At 52.5% G+C, this 20130-nt stretch overlaps 1 protein-coding gene across 1 annotated transcript in view; it reads left to right on the top strand.

Moving 5' to 3' along the window:
• Positions 1 to 1292: 1292 nt before the first annotated feature.
• Positions 1293 to 20130, top strand: part of LOC138657456 (gastrula zinc finger protein XlCGF57.1-like) — a 41663-nt gene continuing 22825 nt past the window's right edge. Inside the window, exon 1 of the mRNA XM_069745251.1 lies at positions 1293 to 1468. Coding sequence (XP_069601352.1) covers positions 1445 to 1468 — 24 coding nt within the window. The 5' untranslated portion in view covers positions 1293 to 1444. The remainder of the gene's footprint in view (positions 1469 to 20130) is intronic.

Here is a 20130-nt window from a genome sequence, read left to right as displayed (position 1 = left end):
ATGGTTACCATTCACAAGCATCGCCGACCCCCGATCATGTGACGGGGGTCGGCAATGACGTCATTTCCGGCCGCCCGGCCGGAAATGGTAGTTAAATGCCGCTGTCTGCGATTGACAGCGGCATTTAACTAGTTAATAGGTGCGGGCAGATCGCGATTCTGCCCGCGCCTATTACGGGCACATGTCAGCTGTTCAAAACGGCTGACATGTCCCGGCTTTGATGCGGGCTCACCACGGAGCCCGCATCAAAGCAGGGGATCTGACCTCGGACGTACTATCCCGTCCGAGGTCAGAAAGGGGTTAAAAACATCAGTTACTTATTAATATCTGTAAAAAAGGGAAGTTTGCCCACTTTGATGCCAGATCTGGTGCCCAGAACCCATTTGGGCCAGGCTGGAGGGACTTGTTTTTGATGTGAGGCTCCATGTTCGATATGTATGCACTGTGGTATCAGTGGCCCAAAGGCATTTAACCCCTTAATTAAAAACATCAGTTACTTACTCAAATCTGTGAAAATGGGCTCTTTGCCCATGTGAATGCCAGTTCTGGTGCCCAGAACCCATTTGGGCCAAGCTTGAGGGACCTTGGTTTGATGCAGGGCATCACTGTCTATGTATTTTAAGCATCAGACCTGTGGCCCAATGGCATTTAACCCCTTAAAAACATCAGTTACTTATTCAAATCTGTGAAAATGGGCTGTTTGCCCATGTGAATGCCAGTTCTGGTGCCCAGAACCCATTTGGGCCAGGCTGGAGGGACGTGGGATTGATGCAGGGCATCACTGTCTGTGAATTTTAAGTGTTGTATCAGTGCCCCAAAGGCATTTAACCCTTTCTTCAGCGCTCTTTGGTGCCCACTTTGATGCCCATTTTTGTGCCAGTTTTATTGTTTTTGTAGCCGTTTTTAACCGTATTCACATCAGGACACCTCGCTGCATTGTCTTTTATTATTGTGATGATTATTTTTTGTTGTTAAACCTATAAAAAAAAAAAAAAAATTGCCGAATAAGAAACTGAACGAATAAGAAACCAACTTCAGCCTCGTAATAGAGAGAAGGATTCTTTACTGTAAGAGCAGTGATTGTGTGGAGCTCTCTGCCCGGAGGAGTTGTCATGGGGATTCCCTATAAGAGCTGTAGAGGGGCCGGGATGTCTGTCCGGAGGGGAATAATATTCCCGGTTATGGTCCCAGATTACTGGAGACGGTTATTGATCCCGGGATTTCTACTGATTGTCAGATCTGGAGTTGGGAAGGAATCTTCTCCCTAAGTGTCTCTCTCCATACACAGGATTACACCATAGTGAGGAAGACACCGGGGGACGGTGTGACTCCCATCATCCATCTCCAGGAGTCAGGAGGGCGGAGCCCGGGCCCCATCACAGAGCCTCCCCCGCACTCCCTGCTACATGAGAGGAACAAGAAGATCCTGGAGCTCAGCAACAAGATGATTGAGCTGCTGAGCGGAGAGGTGACTGCTGGGAGATTATACAGGACTGGAGGATTCTGGGTGATGAGCGGAGAGGTGACTGCTGGGACATTATACAGGACTGGAGGATTCTGGGTGATGAGCGGAGAGGTGACTGCTGGGACATTATACAGGACTGGAGGATTCTGGGTGATGAGCGGAGAGGTGACTGCTGGGACATTATACAGGACTGGAGGATTCTGGGTGATGAGCGGAGAGGTGACTGCTGGGAGATTATACAGGACTGGAGGATTCTGGGTGATGAGCGGAGAGGTGACTGCTGGGACATTATACAGGACTGGAGGATTCTGGGTGATGAGCGGAGAGGTGACTGCTGGGACATTATACAGCACTGGAGGATTCTGGGTGATGAGCGGAGAGGTGACTGCTGGGACATTATACAGCACTGGAGGATTCTGGGTGGTGAGCGGAGAGGTGACTGCTGGGAGATTATACAGGACTGGAGGATTCTGGGTTATGAGCGGAGAGGTGACTGCTGGGACATTATACAGCACTGGAGGATTCTGGGTGATGACCAGAGAGGTGACTGCTGGGACATTATACAGGACTGGAGGATTCTGGGTGATGAGCGGAGAGGTGACTGCTGGGACATTATACAGGACTGGAGGATTCTGGGTGATGAGCGGAGAGGTGACTGCTGGGACATTATACAGCACTGGAGGATTCTGGGTGATCGGAGAGGTGACTGCTGGGACATTATACAGCACTGGAGGATTCTGGGTGATGAGCGGAGAGGTGACTGCTGGGAGATTATACAGCACTGGAGGATTCTGGGTGATGAGCGGAGAAGTGACTGCTGGGAGATTATACAGGACTGGAGGATTCTGGGTGATGAGCGGAGAGGTGACTGCTGGGAGATTATACAGCACTGGAGGATTCTGGGTGATGACCACAGAGGTGACTGCTGGGACATTATACAGGACTGGAGGATTCTGGGTGATGAGCGGAGAGGTGACTGCTGGGAGATTATACAGGACTGGAGGATTCTGGGTGATGAGCGGAGAGGTGACTGCTGGGACATTATACAGCACTGGAGGATTCTGGGTGATGAGCGGAGAGGTGAATGCTGGGACATTATACAGGACTGGAGGATTCTGGGTGATGAGCGGAGAGGAGACTGCTGGGACATTATACAGGACTGGAGGATTCTGGGTGATGAGCGGAGAGGTGACTGCTGGGACATTATACAGGACTGGAGGATTCTGGGTGATGAGCGGAGAGGTGACTGCTGGGAGATTATACAGCACTGGAAGATTCTGGGTGATGAGCTGAGAGGTGACTGCTGGGACATTATACAGGACTGGAGGATTCTGGGTGATGAGCGGAGAGGTGACTGCTGGGACATTATACAGGACTGGAGGATTCTGGGTGATGAGCGGAGAGGTGACTGCTGGGACATTATACAGGACTGGAGGATTCTGGGTGATGAGCGGAGAGGTGACTGCTGGGACATTATACAGGACTGGAGGATTCTGGGTGATGAGCGGAGAGGTGACTGCTGGGACATTATACAGGACTGGAGGATTCTGGGTGATGAGCGGAGAGGTGACTGCTGGGACATTATACAGGACTGGAGGATTCTGGATGATGAGCGGAGAGGTGACTGCTGGGACATTATACAGGACTGGAGGATTCTGGGTGATGAGCGGAGAGGTGACTGCTGGGAGATTATACAGCACTGGAAGATTCTGGGTGATGAGCTGAGAGGTGACTGCTGGGACATTATACAGCACTGGAGGATTCTGGGTGATGAGCGGGGAGGTGACTGCTGGGACATTATACAGGACTGGAGGATTCTGGGTGATGAGCGGAGAGGTGACTGCTGGGACATTATACAGGACTGGAGGATTCTGGGTGATGAGGGGAGAGGTGACTGCTGGGACATTATACAGCACTGGAGGATTCTGGGTGATGAGCGGAGAGGTGACTGCTGGGACATTATACAGGACTGGAGGATTCTGGGTGATGAGCGGAGAGGTGACTGCTGGGACATTATACAGGACTGGAGGATTCTGGGTGATGAGCGGAGAGGTGACTGCTGGGACATTATACAGGACTGGAGGATTCTGGGTGATGAGCGGAGAGGTGACTGCTGGGACATTATACAGCACTGGAGGATTCTGGGTGATGAGCGGGGAGGAGACTGCTGGGACATTATACAGGACTGGAGGATTCTGGGTGATGAGCGGAGAGGTGACTGCTGGGACATTATACAGCACTGGAGGATTCTGGGTGATGAGCGGAGAGGTGACTGCTGGGACATTATACAGCACTGGAGGATTCTGGGTGATGAGCGGAGAGGTGACTGCTGGGACATTATACAGCACTGGAGGATTCTGGGTGATGAGCGGAGAGGTGACTGCTGGGACATTATACAGCACTGGAGGATTCTGGGTGATGAGCGGAGAGGAGACTGCTGGAACATTATACAGGACTGGAGGATTCTGGGTGATGAGCGGAGAGGTGACTGCTGGGACATTATACAGGACTGGAGGATTCTGGGTGATGAGCGGAGAGGTGACTGCTGGGATATTATACAGGACAGCACTGGAGGATTCTGGGTGATGAGCGGAGAGGTGACTGCTGGGACATTATACAGCACTGGAGGATTCTGGGTGATGAGCGGAGAGGTGACTGCTGGGACATTATACAGCACTGGAGGATTCTGGGTGATGAGTGGAGAGGTGACTGCTGGGACATTATACAGCACTGGAGGATTCTGGGTGATGAGTGGAGAGGAAACTGCTGGGACATTATACAGGACTGGAGGATTCTGGGTGATGAGAGGAGAGGTGACTGCTGGGACATTATACAGCACTGGAGGATTCTGGGTGATGAGTGGAGAGGAAACTGCTGGGACATTATACAGGACTGGAGGATTTTGGGTGATGAGCTGAGAGGTGACTGCTGGGACATTATACAGGACTGGAGGATTCTGGGTGATGAGCGGAGAGGTGACTGCTGGGACATTATACAGGACTGGAGGATTCTGGGTGAGGAGCGGAGAGGTGACTGCTGGGACATTATACAGGACTGGAGGATTCTGGGTGATGAGCGGAGAGGTGACTGCTGGGATATTATACAGGACTGGAGGATTCTGGGTGATGAGCGGAGAGGTGACTGCTGGGACATTATACAGCACTGGAGGATTCTGGGTGATGAGCGGAGAGGAGACTGCTGGGACATTATACAGGACTGGAGGATTCTGGGTGATGAGCGGAGAGGAGACTGCTGGGACATTATACAGGACTGGAGGATTCTGGGTGATGAGCGGAGAGGTGACTGCTGGGACATTATACAGCACTGGAGGATTCTGGGTGATGAGCGGAGAGGTGACTGCTGGGTCATTATACAGCACTGGAGGATTCTGGGTGATGAGCGGAGAGGTGACTGCTGGGACATTATACAGGACTGGAGGATTCTGGGTGATGAGCGGAGAGGTGACTGCTGGGTCATTATACAGCACTGGAGGATTCTGGGTGATGAGCGGAGAGGTGACTGCTGGGACATTATACAGGACTGGAGGATTCTGGGTGATGAGCGGAGAGGTGACTGCTGGGACATTTACAGCACTGGAGGATTCTGGGTGATGAGCGGAGAGGTGACTGCTGGGATATTATACAGGACAGCACTGGAGGATTCTGGGTGATGAGCGGAGAGGTGACTGCTGGGACATTATACAGGACTGGAGGATTCTGGGTGATGAGCGGAGAAGTGACTGCTGGGATATTATACAGGACAACACTGGAGGATTCTGGGTGATGAGCGGAGAGGTGACTGCTGGGACATTATACAGCACTGGAGGATTCTGGGTGATGACCGGAGAGGTGACTGCTGGGACATTATACAGGACTGGAGGATTCTGGGTGATGAGTGGAGGGGTGACTGCTGGGACATTATACAGGACTGGAGGATTCTGGGTGATGAGCGGAGAGGTGACTGCTGGGATATTATACAGGACAGCACTGGAGGATTCTGGGTGATGAGCGGAGAGGTGACTGCTGGGACATTATACAGCACTGGAGGATTCTGGGTGATGAGCGGAGAGGTGACTGCTGGGACATTATACAGGACTGGAGGATTCTGGGTGATGAGCGGAGAGGTGACTGCTGGGACATTATACAGGACTGGAGGATTCTGGGTGATGAGCGGAGAGGAGACTGCTGGGACATTATACAGGACTGGAGGATTCTGGGTGATGAGCGGAGAGGTGACTGCTGGGACATTATACAGGACTGGAGGATTCTGGGTGATGACCGGAGAGGTGACTGCTGGGACATTATACAGGACTGGAGGATTCTGGGTGATGAGCGGAGAGGAGACTGCTGGGACATTATACAGGACTGGAGGATTCTGGGTGATGAGCGGAGAGGTGACTGCTGGGATATTATACAGGACTGGAGGATTCTGGGTGATGAGCGGAGAGGTGACTGCTGGGACATTATACAGCACTGGAGGATTCTGGGTGATGAGCGGAGAGGTGACTGCTGGGACATTATACAGGACTGGAGGATTCTGGGTGATGAGCGGAGAGGAGACTGCTGGGACATTATATAGGGCGGCACTGGAGGATTCTGGGTGATGAGCGGAGAGGTGACTGCTGGGACATTATACAGCACTGGAGGATTCTGGGTGATGAGCGGAGAGGTGACTGCTGGGACATTATACAGCACTGGAGGATTCTGGGTGATGAGCGGAGAGGAGACTGCTGGGACATTATACAGCACTGGAGGATTCTGGGTGATGAGCGGAGAGGTGACTGCTGGGACATTATACAGGACTGGAGGATTCTGGGTGATGAGCGGAGAGGTGACTGCTGGGACATTATACAGGACTGGAGGATTCTGGGTGATGAGCGGAGAGGTGACTGCTGGGACATTATACAGGACTGGAGGATTCTGGGTGATGAGCGGAGAGGTGACTGCTGGGACATTATACAGGACTGGAGGATTTTGGGTGATGAGCGGAGAGGTGACTGCTGGGACATTATACAGCACTGGAGGATTCTGGGTGATGAGCGGAGAGGAGACTGCTGGGACATTATACAGGACTGGAGGATTCTGGGTGATGAGCGGAGAGGAGACTGCTGGGAGATTATACAGCACTGGAGGATTCTGGGTGATGAGCGGAGAGGTGACTGCTGGGACATTATACGGCACTGGGGGATTCTGGGTGATGAGCGGAGAGATGACTGCTGGGACATTATACAGGACTGGAGGATTCTGGGTGATGAGCGGAGAGGTGACTGCTGAGATATTATACAGGACTGGAGGATTTTGGGTGATGAGCGGAGAGGTGACTGCTGGGACATTATACAGCACTGGAGGATTCTGGGTGATGAGCGGAGAGGAGACTGCTGGGACATTATACAGGACTGGAGGATTCTGGGTGATGAGCGGAGAGGTGACTGCTGGGACATTATACAGGACTGGAGGATTCTGGGTGATGAGCGGAGAGGTGACTGCTGGGACATTATACAGGACTGGAGGATTCTGGGTGATGAGCGGAGAGGAGACTGCTGGGACATTATACAGGACTGGAGGATTCTGGGTGATGAGCGGAGAGGTGACTGCTGGGACATTATACAGGACTGGAGGATTCTGGGTGATGACCGGAGAGGTGACTGCTGGGACATTATACAGGACTGGAGGATTCTGGGTGATGAGCGGAGAGGAGACTGCTGGGACATTATACAGGACTGGAGGATTCTGGGTGATGAGCGGAGAGGTGACTGCTGGGATATTATACAGGACTGGAGGATTCTGGGTGATGAGCGGAGAGGTGACTGCTGGGACATTATACAGCACTGGAGGATTCTGGGTGATGAGCGGAGAGGTGACTGCTGGGACATTATACAGGACTGGAGGATTCTGGGTGATGAGCGGAGAGGAGACTGCTGGGACATTATATAGGGCGGCACTGGAGGATTCTGGGTGATGAGCGGAGAGGTGACTGCTGGGACATTATACAGCACTGGAGGATTCTGGGTGATGAGCGGAGAGGTGACTGCTGGGACATTATACAGCACTGGAGGATTCTGGGTGATGAGCGGAGAGGAGACTGCTGGGACATTATACAGCACTGGAGGATTCTGGGTGATGAGCGGAGAGGTGACTGCTGGGACATTATACAGGACTGGAGGATTCTGGGTGATGAGCGGAGAGGTGACTGCTGGGACATTATACAGGACTGGAGGATTCTGGGTGATGAGCGGAGAGGTGACTGCTGGGACATTATACAGGACTGGAGGATTCTGGGTGATGAGCGGAGAGGTGACTGCTGGGACATTATACAGGACTGGAGGATTTTGGGTGATGAGCGGAGAGGTGACTGCTGGGACATTATACAGCACTGGAGGATTCTGGGTGATGAGCGGAGAGGAGACTGCTGGGACATTATACAGGACTGGAGGATTCTGGGTGATGAGCGGAGAGGAGACTGCTGGGAGATTATACAGCACTGGAGGATTCTGGGTGATGAGCGGAGAGGTGACTGCTGGGACATTATACGGCACTGGGGGATTCTGGGTGATGAGCGGAGAGATGACTGCTGGGACATTATACAGGACTGGAGGATTCTGGGTGATGAGCGGAGAGGTGACTGCTGAGATATTATACAGGACTGGAGGATTTTGGGTGATGAGCGGAGAGGTGACTGCTGGGACATTATACAGCACTGGAGGATTCTGGGTGATGAGCGGAGAGGAGACTGCTGGGACATTATACAGGACTGGAGGATTCTGGGTGATGAGCGGAGAGGTGACTGCTGGGACATTATACAGCACTGGGGGATTCTGGGTGATGAGCGGAGAGGTGACTGCTGGGACATTATACAGGACTGGAGGATTCTGGGTGATGAGCGGAGAGGTGACTGCTGGGACATTATACAGGACTGGAGGATTCTGGGTGATGAGCGGAGAGGTGACTGCTGGGACATTATACAGGACTGGAGGATTCTGGGTGATGAGCGGAGAGGTGACTGCTGGGACATTATACAGGACTGGAGGATTCTGGGTGATGAGCGGAGAGGTGACTGCTGGGATATTATACAGGACTGGAGGATTCTGGGTGATGAGCGGAGAGGTGACTGCTGGGACATTATACAGCACTGGAGGATTCTGGGTGATGAGCGGAGAGGAGACTGCTGGGACATTATACAGCACTGGAGGATTCTGGGTGATGAGCGGAGAGGTGACTGCTGGGACATTATACAGGACTGGAGGATTCTGGGTGATGAGCGGAGAGGTGACTGCTGGGACATTATACAGGACTGGAGGATTCTGGGTGATGAGCGGAGAGGTGACTGCTGGGACATTATACAGGACTGGAGGATTCTGGGTGATGAGCGGAGAGGTGACTGCTGGGATATTATACAGCACTGGAGGATTCTGGGTGATGAGCGGAGAGGAGACTGCTGGGACATTATACAGCACTGGAGGATTCTGGGTGATGAGCGGAGAGGAGACTGCTGGGACATTATACAGGACTGGAGGATTTTGGGTGATGAGCGGAGAGGTGACTGCTGGGACATTATACAGCACTGGAGGATTCTGGGTGATGAGCGGAGAGGAGACTGCTGGGACATTATACAGGACTGGAGGATTCTGGGTGATGAGCGAAGAGGTGACTGCTGGGACATTATACAGCACTGGAGGATTCTGGGTGATGAGCGGAGAGGTGACTGCTGGGACATTATACAGCACTGGAGGATTCTGGGTGATGAGCGGAGAGGTGACTGCTGGGACATTATACAGCACTGGAGGATTCTGGGTGATGAGCGGAGAGGTGACTGCTGGGACATTATACAGGACTGGAGGATTCTGGGTGATGAGCGGAGAGGTGACTGCTGGGATATTATACAGCACTGGAGGATTCTGGGTGATGAGCGGAGAGGTGACTGGTGGGACATTATACAGCACTGGAGGATTGTGGGTGATGAGCGGAGAGGTGACTGCTGGGACATTATACAGCACTGGAGGATTCTGGGTGATGAGCGGAGAGGTGACTGCTGGGACATTATACAGCACTGGAGGATTCTGGGTAATGAGCGGAGAGGTGACTGCTGGGAGATTATACAGGACTGGAGGATTCTGGGTGATGAGCGGAGAGGTGACTGCTGGGACATTATACAGCACTGGAGGATTCTGGGTGATGAGCGGAGAGGTGACTGGTGGGACATTATACAGCACTGGAGGATTCTGGGTGATGAGCGGAGAGGTGACTGCTGGGAGATTATACAGGACTGGAGGATTCTGGGTGATGAGGGGAGAGGTGACTGCTGGGACATTATACAGCACTGGAGGATTATGGGTGATGAGCGGAGAGGTGACTGCTAGGACATTATACAGGACTGGAGGATTCTGGGTGATGAGCGGAGAGGTGACTGCTGGGACATTATACAGCACTGGAGGATTCTGGGGGATGAGCGGAGAGGTGACTGCTGGGACATTATACAGGACTGGAGGATTCTGGGTGATGTGTTGTGAATTCTGTGGCAGAGCTCCCTCCTGTGGTCACAAGTGGTACTTCGGCTGGTTCTGTCTATGAGCTTCCTTTGGTGGATGTGAGTGGTACTGCGGCTTCTGAGTTTCCTTCCTCAGGTGATGTGGTGAAGTCGTTAGGTGCTTCTCTATTTAACTCCACCTGGTGCTTTGATCCTGGCCTCCAGTCAATGTTCTAGTATTGGACCTGTTTCCTCCTGGATCGTTCCTGTGGCCTGCTGCTCTGCATAGCAAAGTTCCGCTTTTGTTATTTTTGTTTGCTGTTTTTTTCTGTCCAGCTTGCTTATTTGGTTTTTCTTGCTTGCTGGAAGCTCTGGGACGCAGAGGGTGTACCTCTGTGCCGTTAGTCGGTACGGAGGGTCTTTTTGCTCCCTTTGCGTGGTTGTTTGTAGGGTTTTGTGTTGACCGCAAAGTTGCCTTTCCTATCCTCACTCTGTTCAGAAAGTCGGGCCTCACTTTGCTAAATCTATTTCATCTCTGTGTTTGTATTTTCATCTTAACTCACAGTCATTATATGTGGGGGGCTGCCTTTTCCTTTGGGGTATTTCTCTGAGGCAAGGTAGGCTTATTTTCTATCTTCAGGCTAGCTAGTTTCTCAGGCTGTGCCGAGTTGCATAGGGAGCGTTAGGCGCAATCCACGGCTGCCTCTAGTGTGGTTGGAGAGGATTAGGGATTGCGGTCAGCAGAGTTCCCACGTCTCAGAGCTCGTTCTATGTTTTTGGGTTATTGTCAGGTCACTGTATGTGCACTGGCTTCTATGTCCATTGTGGTACTGAATTACCTAATCATAACAGTGATGAGCGGAGAGGTGACTGCTGGGACATTATACAGCACTGGAGGATTCTGGGTGATGAGCGGAGAGGTGACTGCTGGGAGATTATACAGCACTGGAGGATTCTGGGTGATGAGAGGTGACTGCTAGGACATTATACAGGACTGGAGGATTCTGGGTGATGAGCGGAGAGGTGACTGCTGGGACATTATACAATACTGGAGGATTCTGGGTGATGAGCGGATAGGTGACTGCTGGGACATTATACAGCACTGGAGGATTCTGGGTGATGAGCGGAGAGGTGACTGCTGGGACATTATACAGCACTGAAGGATTCTGGGTGATGAGGGGAGAGGTGACTGCTGGGACATTATACAGGACTGGAGGATTCTGGGTGATGAGCGGAGAGGTGACTGCTGGGACATTATACTGGACTGGAGGATTCTGGGTGGTGAGCGGAGAGGTGACTGCTGGGACATTATACAGGACTTGAGGATTCTGGGTGATGAGCGGAGAGGTGACTGCTGGAACATTATACAGGACTGGAGGATTCTGGGTGGTGACCGGAGAGGTGACTGCTGGGACATTATACAGCACTGGAGGATTCTGGGTGGTGACCGGAGAGGTGACTGCTGGGACATTATACAGCACTGGAGGATTCTGGGTGATGAGCGGAGAGGTGACTGCTGGTACATTATACAGGACAGCACTGGAGGATTCTGGGTGATGAGCGGAGAGGTGACTGCTGGGACATTATACAGCACTGGAGGATTCTGGGTGGTGAGCGGAGAGGTGACTGCTGGGACATTATACAGCACTGGAGGATTCTGGGTGATGAGCGGAGAGGTGACTGCTGGGACATTATACAGGACTGGAGGATTCTGGGTGATGAGCAGAGAGGTGACTGCTGAGACATTATACAGCACTGGAGGATTCTGGGTGATGAGCGGAGAGGTGACTGCTGGGACATTGTACAGCCCTGGAGGATTCTGGGTGATGAGCGGAGAGGTGACTGCTGGGACATTATACAGCACTGGAGGATTCTGGGTGATGAGCGGAGAGGTGACTGCTGGGACATTATACAGGACAGCACTGGAGGATTCTGGGTGATGAGCGGAGAGGTGACTGCTGGGACATTATACAGCACTGGAGGATTCTGGGTGATGAGCGGAGAGGTGACTGCTGGGACATTATAGAGGACTGGAGGATTCTGGGTGATGAGCGGAGAGGTGACTGCTGGGAGATTATACAGCACTGGAGGATTCTGGGTGATGAGTGGAGAGGTGACTGCTGGGACATTATACAGGACTGGAGGATTTTGGGTGATGAGCGGAGAGGTGACTGCTGGGACATTATACAGCACTGGAGGATTCTGGGTGATGAGCGGAGAGGAGACTGCTGGGACATTATACAGGACTGGAGGATTCTGGGTGATGAGCGGAGAGGTGACTGCTGGGACATTATACAGCACAGGAGGATTCTGGGTGATGAGCGGAGAGGAGACTGCTGGGACATTATACAGCACTAGAGGATTCTGGGTGATGAGCGGAGAGGTGACTGCTGGGACATTATACAGCACTGGAGGATTCTGGGTAATGAGCGGAGAGGTGACTGCTGGGACATTATACAGGACTGGAGGATTCTGGGTGATGAGCGGAGAGGTGACTGCTGGGACATTATACAGGACTGGAGGATTCTGGGTGATGAGCGGAGAGGTGACTGCTGGGACATTATACAGCACTGGAGGATTCTGGGTGATGAGCGGAGAGGTGACTGCTGGGACATTATACAGCACTGGAGGTTTCTGGGTGATGAGCGGAGAGGTGACTGCTGGGACATTATACAGCACTGGAGGATTCTGGGTGATGACCAGAGAGGTGACTGCTGGGACATTATACAGGACTGGAGGATTCTGGGTGATGAGCGGAGAGGTGACTGCTGGGACATTGTACAGCACTGGAGGATTCTGGGTGATGAGCGGAGAGGTGACTGCTGGGACATTATACAGCACTGGAGGATTCTGGGTGATGACCAGAGAGGTGACTGCTGGGACATTTTACAGGACTGGAGGATTCTGGGTGATGAGCGGAGAGGTGACTGCTGGGACATTATACAGGACAGCACTGGAGGATTCTGGGTGATGAGCGGAGAGGTGACTGCTGGGACATTATACAGCACTGGAGGATTCTGGGTGATGAGTGGAGAGGTGACTGCTGGGACATTATACAGCACTGGAGGATTCTGGGTGATGAGCGGGGAGGTGATTGCTGGGACATTATACAGGACGGCACTGGAGGATTCTGGGTGATGAGCGGAGAGGTGACTGCTGGGACATTATACAGCACTGGAGGATTCTGGGTGATGAGCGGAGAGGTGACTGCTGGGACATTATACAGCACTGGAGGATTCTGGGTGATGAGCGGAGAGGTGACTGCTGGGACATTATACAGCACTGGAGGATTCTGGGTAATGAGCGGAGAGGTGACTGCTGGGACATTATACAGGACTGGAGGATTCTGGGTGATGAGCGGAGAGGTGACTGCTGGGACATTATACAGCACTGGAGGATTCTGGGTGATGAGCGGAGAGGTGACTGGTGGGACATTATACAGCACTGGAGGATTGTGGGTGATGAGCGGAGAGGTGACTGCTGGGACATTATACAGCACTGGAGGATTCTGGGTGATGAGCGGAGAGGTGACTGCTGGGACATTATACAGGACTGGAGGATTCTGGGTAATGAGCGGAGAGGTGACTGCTGGGAGATTATACAGGACTGGAGGATTCTGGGTGATGAGCGGAGAGGTGACTGCTGGGACATTATACAGGACTGGAGGATTCTGGGTGATGAGCGGAGAGGTGACTGCTGGGACATTATACAGCACTGGAGGATTCTGGGTGATGAGCGGAGAGGTGACTGCTGGGACATTATACAGCACTGGAGGATTCTGGGTGATGAGCGGAGAGGTGACTGCTGGGACATTATACAGCACTGGAGGATTCTGGGTGATGAGCGGAGAGGTGACTGCTGGGACATTATACAGCACTGGAGGATTCTGGGTGATGACCGGAGAGGTGACTGCTGGGACATTATACAGCACTGGAGGATTCTGGGTGATGAGCGGAGAGGTGACTGCTGGGACATTATACAGCACTGGAGGTTTCTGGGTGATGAGCGGAGAGGTGACTGCTGGGACATTATACAGCACTGGAGGATTCTGGGTGATGACCAGAGAGGTGACTGCTGGGACATTATACAGGACTGGAGGATTCTGGGTGATGAGCGGAGAGGTGACTGCTGGGACATTGTACAGCACTGGAGGATTCTGGGTGATGAGCGGAGAGGTGACTGCTGGGACATTCTACAGGACTGGAGGATTCTGGGTGATGAGCGGAGAGGTGACTGCTGGGACATTATACAGCACTGGAGGATTCTGGGTGATGAGCGGAGAGGTGACTGCTGGGAGATTATACAGGACTGGAGGATTCTGGGTGATGAGCGGAGAGGTGACTGCTGGGACATTATACAGCACTGGAGGATTCTGGGTGATGAGCGGAGAGGTGACTGCTGGGACATTATACAGGACAGCACTGGAGGATTCTGGGTGATGAGCGGAGAGGTGACTGCTGGGACATTATACAGCACTGGAGGATTCTGGGTGATGAGCGGAGAGGTGACTGCTGGGACATTATACAGGACTGGAGGATTCTGGGTGATGAGCGGAGAGGTGACTGCTGGGACATTATACAGGACTGGAGGATTTTGGGTGATGAGCGGAGAGGTGACTGCTGGGACATTATACAGCACTGGAGGATTCTGGGTGATGAGCGGAGAGGAGACTGCTGGGACATTATACAGGACTGGAGGATTCTGGGTGATGAGCGGAGAGGAGACTGCTGGGAGATTATACAGCACTGGAGGATTCTGGGTGATGAGCGGAGAGGTGACTGCTGGGACATTATACAGCACTGGGGGATTCTGGGTGATGAGCGGAGAGATGACTGCTGGGACATTATACAGGACTGGAGGATTCTGGGTGATGAGCGGAGAGGTGACTGCTGAGATATTATACAGGACTGGAGGATTTTGGGTGATGAGCGGAGAGGTGACTGCTGGGACATTATACAGCACTGGAGGATTCTGGGTGATGAGCGGAGAGGAGACTGCTGGGACATTATACAGGACTGGAGGATTCTGGGTGATGAGCGGAGAGGTGACTGCTGGGACATTATACAGCACTGGGGGATTCTGGGTGATGAGCGGAGAGGTGACTGCTGGGACATTATACAGGACTGGAGGATTCTGGGTGATGAGCGGAGAGGTGACTGCTGGGACATTATACAGGACTGGAGGATTCTGGGTGATGAGCGGAGAGGTGACTGCTGGGACATTATACAGGACTGGAGGATTCTGGGTGATGAGCGGAGAGGTGACTGCTGGGACATTATACAGGACTGGAGGATTCTGGGTGATGAGCGGAGAGGTGACTGCTGGGATATTATACAGGACTGGAGGATTCTGGGTGATGAGCGGAGAGGTGACTGCTGGGACATTATACAGCACTGGAGGATTCTGGGTGATGAGCGGAGAGGAGACTGCTGGGACATTATACAGCACTGGAGGATTCTGGGTGATGAGCGGAGAGGTGACTGCTGGGACATTATACAGGACTGGAGGATTCTGGGTGATGAGCGGAGAGGTGACTGCTGGGACATTATACAGGACTGGAGGATTCTGGGTGATGAGCGGAGAGGTGACTGCTGGGACATTATACAGGACTGGAGGATTCTGGGTGATGAGCGGAGAGGTGACTGCTGGGATATTATACAGCACTGGAGGATTCTGGGTGATGAGCGGAGAGGAGACTGCTGGGACATTATACAGCACTGGAGGATTCTGGGTGATGAGCGGAGAGGAGACTGCTGGGACATTATACAGGACTGGAGGATTTTGGGTGATGAGCGGAGAGGTGACTGCTGGGACATTATACAGCACTGGAGGATTCTGGGTGATGAGCGGAGAGGAGACTGCTGGGACATTATACAGGACTGGAGGATTCTGGGTGATGAGCGGAGAGGTGACTGCTGGGACATTATACAGCACTGGAGGATTCTGGGTGATGAGCGGAGAGGTGACTGCTGGGACATTATACAGCACTAGAGGATTCTGGGTGATGAGCGGAGAGGTGACTGCTGGGACATTATACAGCACTGGAGGATTCTGGGTGATGAGCGGAGAGGTGACTGCTGGGACATTATACAGGACTGGAGGATTCTGGGTGATGAGCGGAGAGGTGACTGCTGGGACATTATACAGCACTGGAGGATTCTGGGTGATGAGCGGAGAGGTGACTGGTGGGACATTATACAGCACTGGAGGATTGTGGGTGATGAGCGGAGAGGTGACTGCTGGGACATTATACAGCACTGGAGGATTCTGGGTGATGAGCGGAGAGGTGACTGCTGGGACATTATACAGCACTGGAGGATTCTGGGTAATGAGCGGAGAGGTGACTGCTGGGAGATTATACAGGACTGGAGGATTCTGGGTGATGAGCGGAGAGGTGACTGCTGGGACATTATACAGCACTGGAGGATTCTGGGTGATGAGCGGAGAGGTGACTGGTGGGACATTATACAGCACTGGAGGATTCTGGGTGATGAGCGGAGAGGTGACTGCTGGGAGATTATACAGGACTGGAGGATTCTGGGTGATGAGGGGAGAGGTGACTGCTGGGACATTATACAGCACTGGAGGATTATGGGTGATGAGCGGAGAGGTGACTGCTAGGACATTATACAGGACTGGAGGATTCTGGGTGATGAGCGGAGAGGTGACTGCTGGGACATTATACAGCACTGGAGGATTCTGGGGGATGAGCGGAGAGGTGACTGCTGGGACATTATACAGGACTGGAGGATTCTGGGTGATGTGTTGTGAATTCTGTGGCAGAGCTCCCTCCTGTGGTCACAAGTGGTACTTCGGCTGGTTCTGTCTATGAGCTTCCTTTGGTGGATGTGAGTGGTACTGCGGCTTCTGAGTTTCCTTCCTCAGGTGATGTGGTGAAGTCGTTAGGTGCTTCTCTATTTAACTCCACCTGGTGCTTTGATCCTGGCCTCCAGTCAATGTTCTAGTATTGGACCTGTTTCCTCCTGGATCGTTCCTGTGGCCTGCTGCTCTGCATAGCAAAGTTCCGCTTTTGTTATTTTTGTTTGCTGTTTTTTTCTGTCCAGCTTGCTTATTTGGTTTTTCTTGCTTGCTGGAAGCTCTGGGACGCAGAGGGTGTACCTCTGTGCCGTTAGTCGGTACGGAGGGTCTTTTTGCTCCCTTTGCGTGGTTGTTTGTAGGGTTTTGTGTTGACCGCAAAGTTGCCTTTCCTATCCTCGCTCTGTTCAGAAAGTCGGGCCTCACTTTGCTAAATCTATTTCATCTCTGTGTTTGTATTTTCATCTTAACTCACAGTCATTATATGTGGGGGGCTGCCTTTTCCTTTGGGGTATTTCTCTGAGGCAAGGTAGGCTTATTTTCTATCTTCAGGCTAGCTAGTTTCTCAGGCTGTGCCGAGTTGCATAGGGAGCGTTAGGCGCAATCCACGGCTGCCTCTAGTGTGGTTGGAGAGGATTAGGGATTGCGGTCAGCAGAGTTCCCACGTCTCAGAGCTCGTTCTATGTTTTTGGGTTATTGTCAGGTCACTGTATGTGCACTGGCTTCTATGTCCATTGTGGTACTGAATTACCTAATCATAACAGTGATGAGCGGAGAGGTGACTGCTGGGACATTATACAGCACTGGAGGATTCTGGGTGATGAGCGGAGAGGTGACTGCTGGGAGATTATACAGCACTGGAGGATTCTGGGTGATGAGAGGTGACTGCTAGGACATTATACAGGACTGGAGGATTCTGGGTGATGAGCGGAGAGGTGACTGCTGGGACATTATACAATACTGGAGGATTCTGGGTGATGAGCGGATAGGTGACTGCTGGGACATTATACAGCACTGGAGGATTCTGGGTGATGAGCGGAGAGGTGACTGCTGGGACATTATACAGCACTGGAGGATTCTGGGTGATGAGGGGAGAGGTGACTGCTGGGACATTATACAGGACTGGAGGATTCTTGGTGATGAGCGGAGAGGTGACTGCTTGGACATTATACTGGACTGGAGGATTCTGGGTGGTGAGCGGAGAGGTGACTGCTGGGACATTATACAGGACTTGAGGATTCTGGGTGATGAGCGGAGAGGTGACTGCTGGAACATTATACAGGACTGGAGGATTCTGGGTGGTGACCGGAGAGGTGACTGCTGGGACATTATACAGCACTGGAGGATTCTGGGTGGTGACCGGAGAGGTGACTGCTGGGACATTATACAGCACTGGAGGATTCTGGGTGATGAGCGGAGAGGTGACTGCTGGTACATTATACAGGACAGCACTGGAGGATTCTGGGTGATGAGCGGAGAGGTGACTGCTGGGACATTATACAGCACTGGAGGATTCTGGGTGATGAGCGGAGAGGTGACTGCTGGGACATTATACAGCACTGGAGGATTCTGGGTGGTGAGCGGAGAGGTGACTGCTGGGACATTATACAGCACTGGAGGATTCTGGGTGATGAGCGGAGAGGTGACTGCTGGGACATTATACAGGACTGGAGGATTCTGGGTGATGAGCAGAGAGGTGACTGCTGAGACATTATACAGCACTGGAGGATTCTGGGTGATGAGCGGAGAGGTGACTGCTGGGACATTGTACAGCCCTGGAGGATTCTGGGTGATGAGCGGAGAGGTGACTGCTGGGACATTATACAGCACTGGAGGATTCTGGGTGATGAGCGGAGAGGTGACTGCTGGGACATTATACAGGACAGCACTGGAGGATTCTGGGTGATGAGCGGAGAGGTGACTGCTGGGACATTATACAGCACTGGAGGATTCTGGGTGATGAGCGGAGAGGTGACTGCTGGGACATTATAGAGGACTGGAGGATTCTGGGTGATGAGCGGAGAGGTGACTGCTGGGAGATTATACAGCACTGGAGGATTCTGGGTGATGAGTGGAGAGGTGACTGCTGGGACATTATACAGGACTGGAGGATTTTGGGTGATGAGCGGAGAGGTGACTGCTGGGACATTATACAGCACTGGAGGATTCTGGGTGATGAGCGGAGAGGAGACTGCTGGGACATTATACAGGACTGGAGGATTCTGGGTGATGAGCGGAGAGGTGACTGCTGGGACATTATACAGCACTGGAGGATTCTGGGTGATGAGCGGAGAGGTGACTGCTGGGACATTATACAGCACTAGAGGATTCTGGGTGATGAGCGGAGAGGTGACTGCTGGGACATTATACAGCACTGGAGGATTCTGGGTAATGAGCGGAGAGGTGACTGCTGGGACATTATACAGGACTGGAGGATTCTGGGTGATGAGCGGAGAGGTGACTGCTGGGACATTATACAGGACTGGAGGATTCTGGGTGATGAGCGGAGAGGTGACTGCTGGGACATTATACAGCACTGGAGGATTCTGGGTGATGAGCGGAGAGGTGACTGCTGGGACATTATACAGCACTGGAGGTTTCTGGGTGATGAGCGGAGAGGTGACTGCTGGGACATTATACAGCACTGGAGGATTCTGGGTGATGACCAGAGAGGTGACTGCTGGGACATTATACAGGACTGGAGGATTCTGGGTGATGAGCGGAGAGGTGACTGCTGGGACATTGTACAGCACTGGAGGATTCTGGGTGATGAGCGGAGAGGTGACTGCTGGGACATTATACAGCACTGGAGGATTCTGGGTGATGACCAGAGAGGTGACTGCTGGGACATTTTACAGGACTGGAGGATTCTGGGTGATGAGCGGAGAGGTGACTGCTGGGACATTATACAGGACAGCACTGGAGGATTCTGGGTGATGAGCGGAGAGGTGACTGCTGGGACATTATACAGCACTGGAGGATTCTGGGTGATGAGTGGAGAGGTGACTGCTGGGACATTATACAGCACTGGAGGATTCTGGGTGATGAGCGGGGAGGTGATTGCTGGGACATTATACAGGACGGCACTGGAGGATTCTGGGTGATGAGCGGAGAGGTGACTGCTGGGACATTATACAGCACTGGAGGATTCTGGGTGATGAGCGGAGAGGTGACTGCTGGGACATTATACAGCACTGGAGGATTCTGGGTGATGAGCGGAGAGGTGACTGCTGGGACATTATACAGCACTGGAGGATTCTGGGTAATGAGCGGAGAGGTGACTGCTGGGACATTATACAGGACTGGAGGATTCTGGGTGATGAGCGGAGAGGTGACTGCTGGGACATTATACAGCACTGGAGGATTCTGGGTGATGAGCGGAGAGG

Source organism: Ranitomeya imitator, chromosome 1 (assembly GCF_032444005.1).
Source record: "Ranitomeya imitator isolate aRanImi1 chromosome 1, aRanImi1.pri, whole genome shotgun sequence".
In the NCBI taxonomy this organism is placed as follows: domain Eukaryota; kingdom Metazoa; phylum Chordata; class Amphibia; order Anura; family Dendrobatidae; genus Ranitomeya; species Ranitomeya imitator.
The sequence above is the reverse complement of the archived record's forward strand: the minus strand, read 5'-3'. Positions and strand labels throughout refer to the sequence as shown.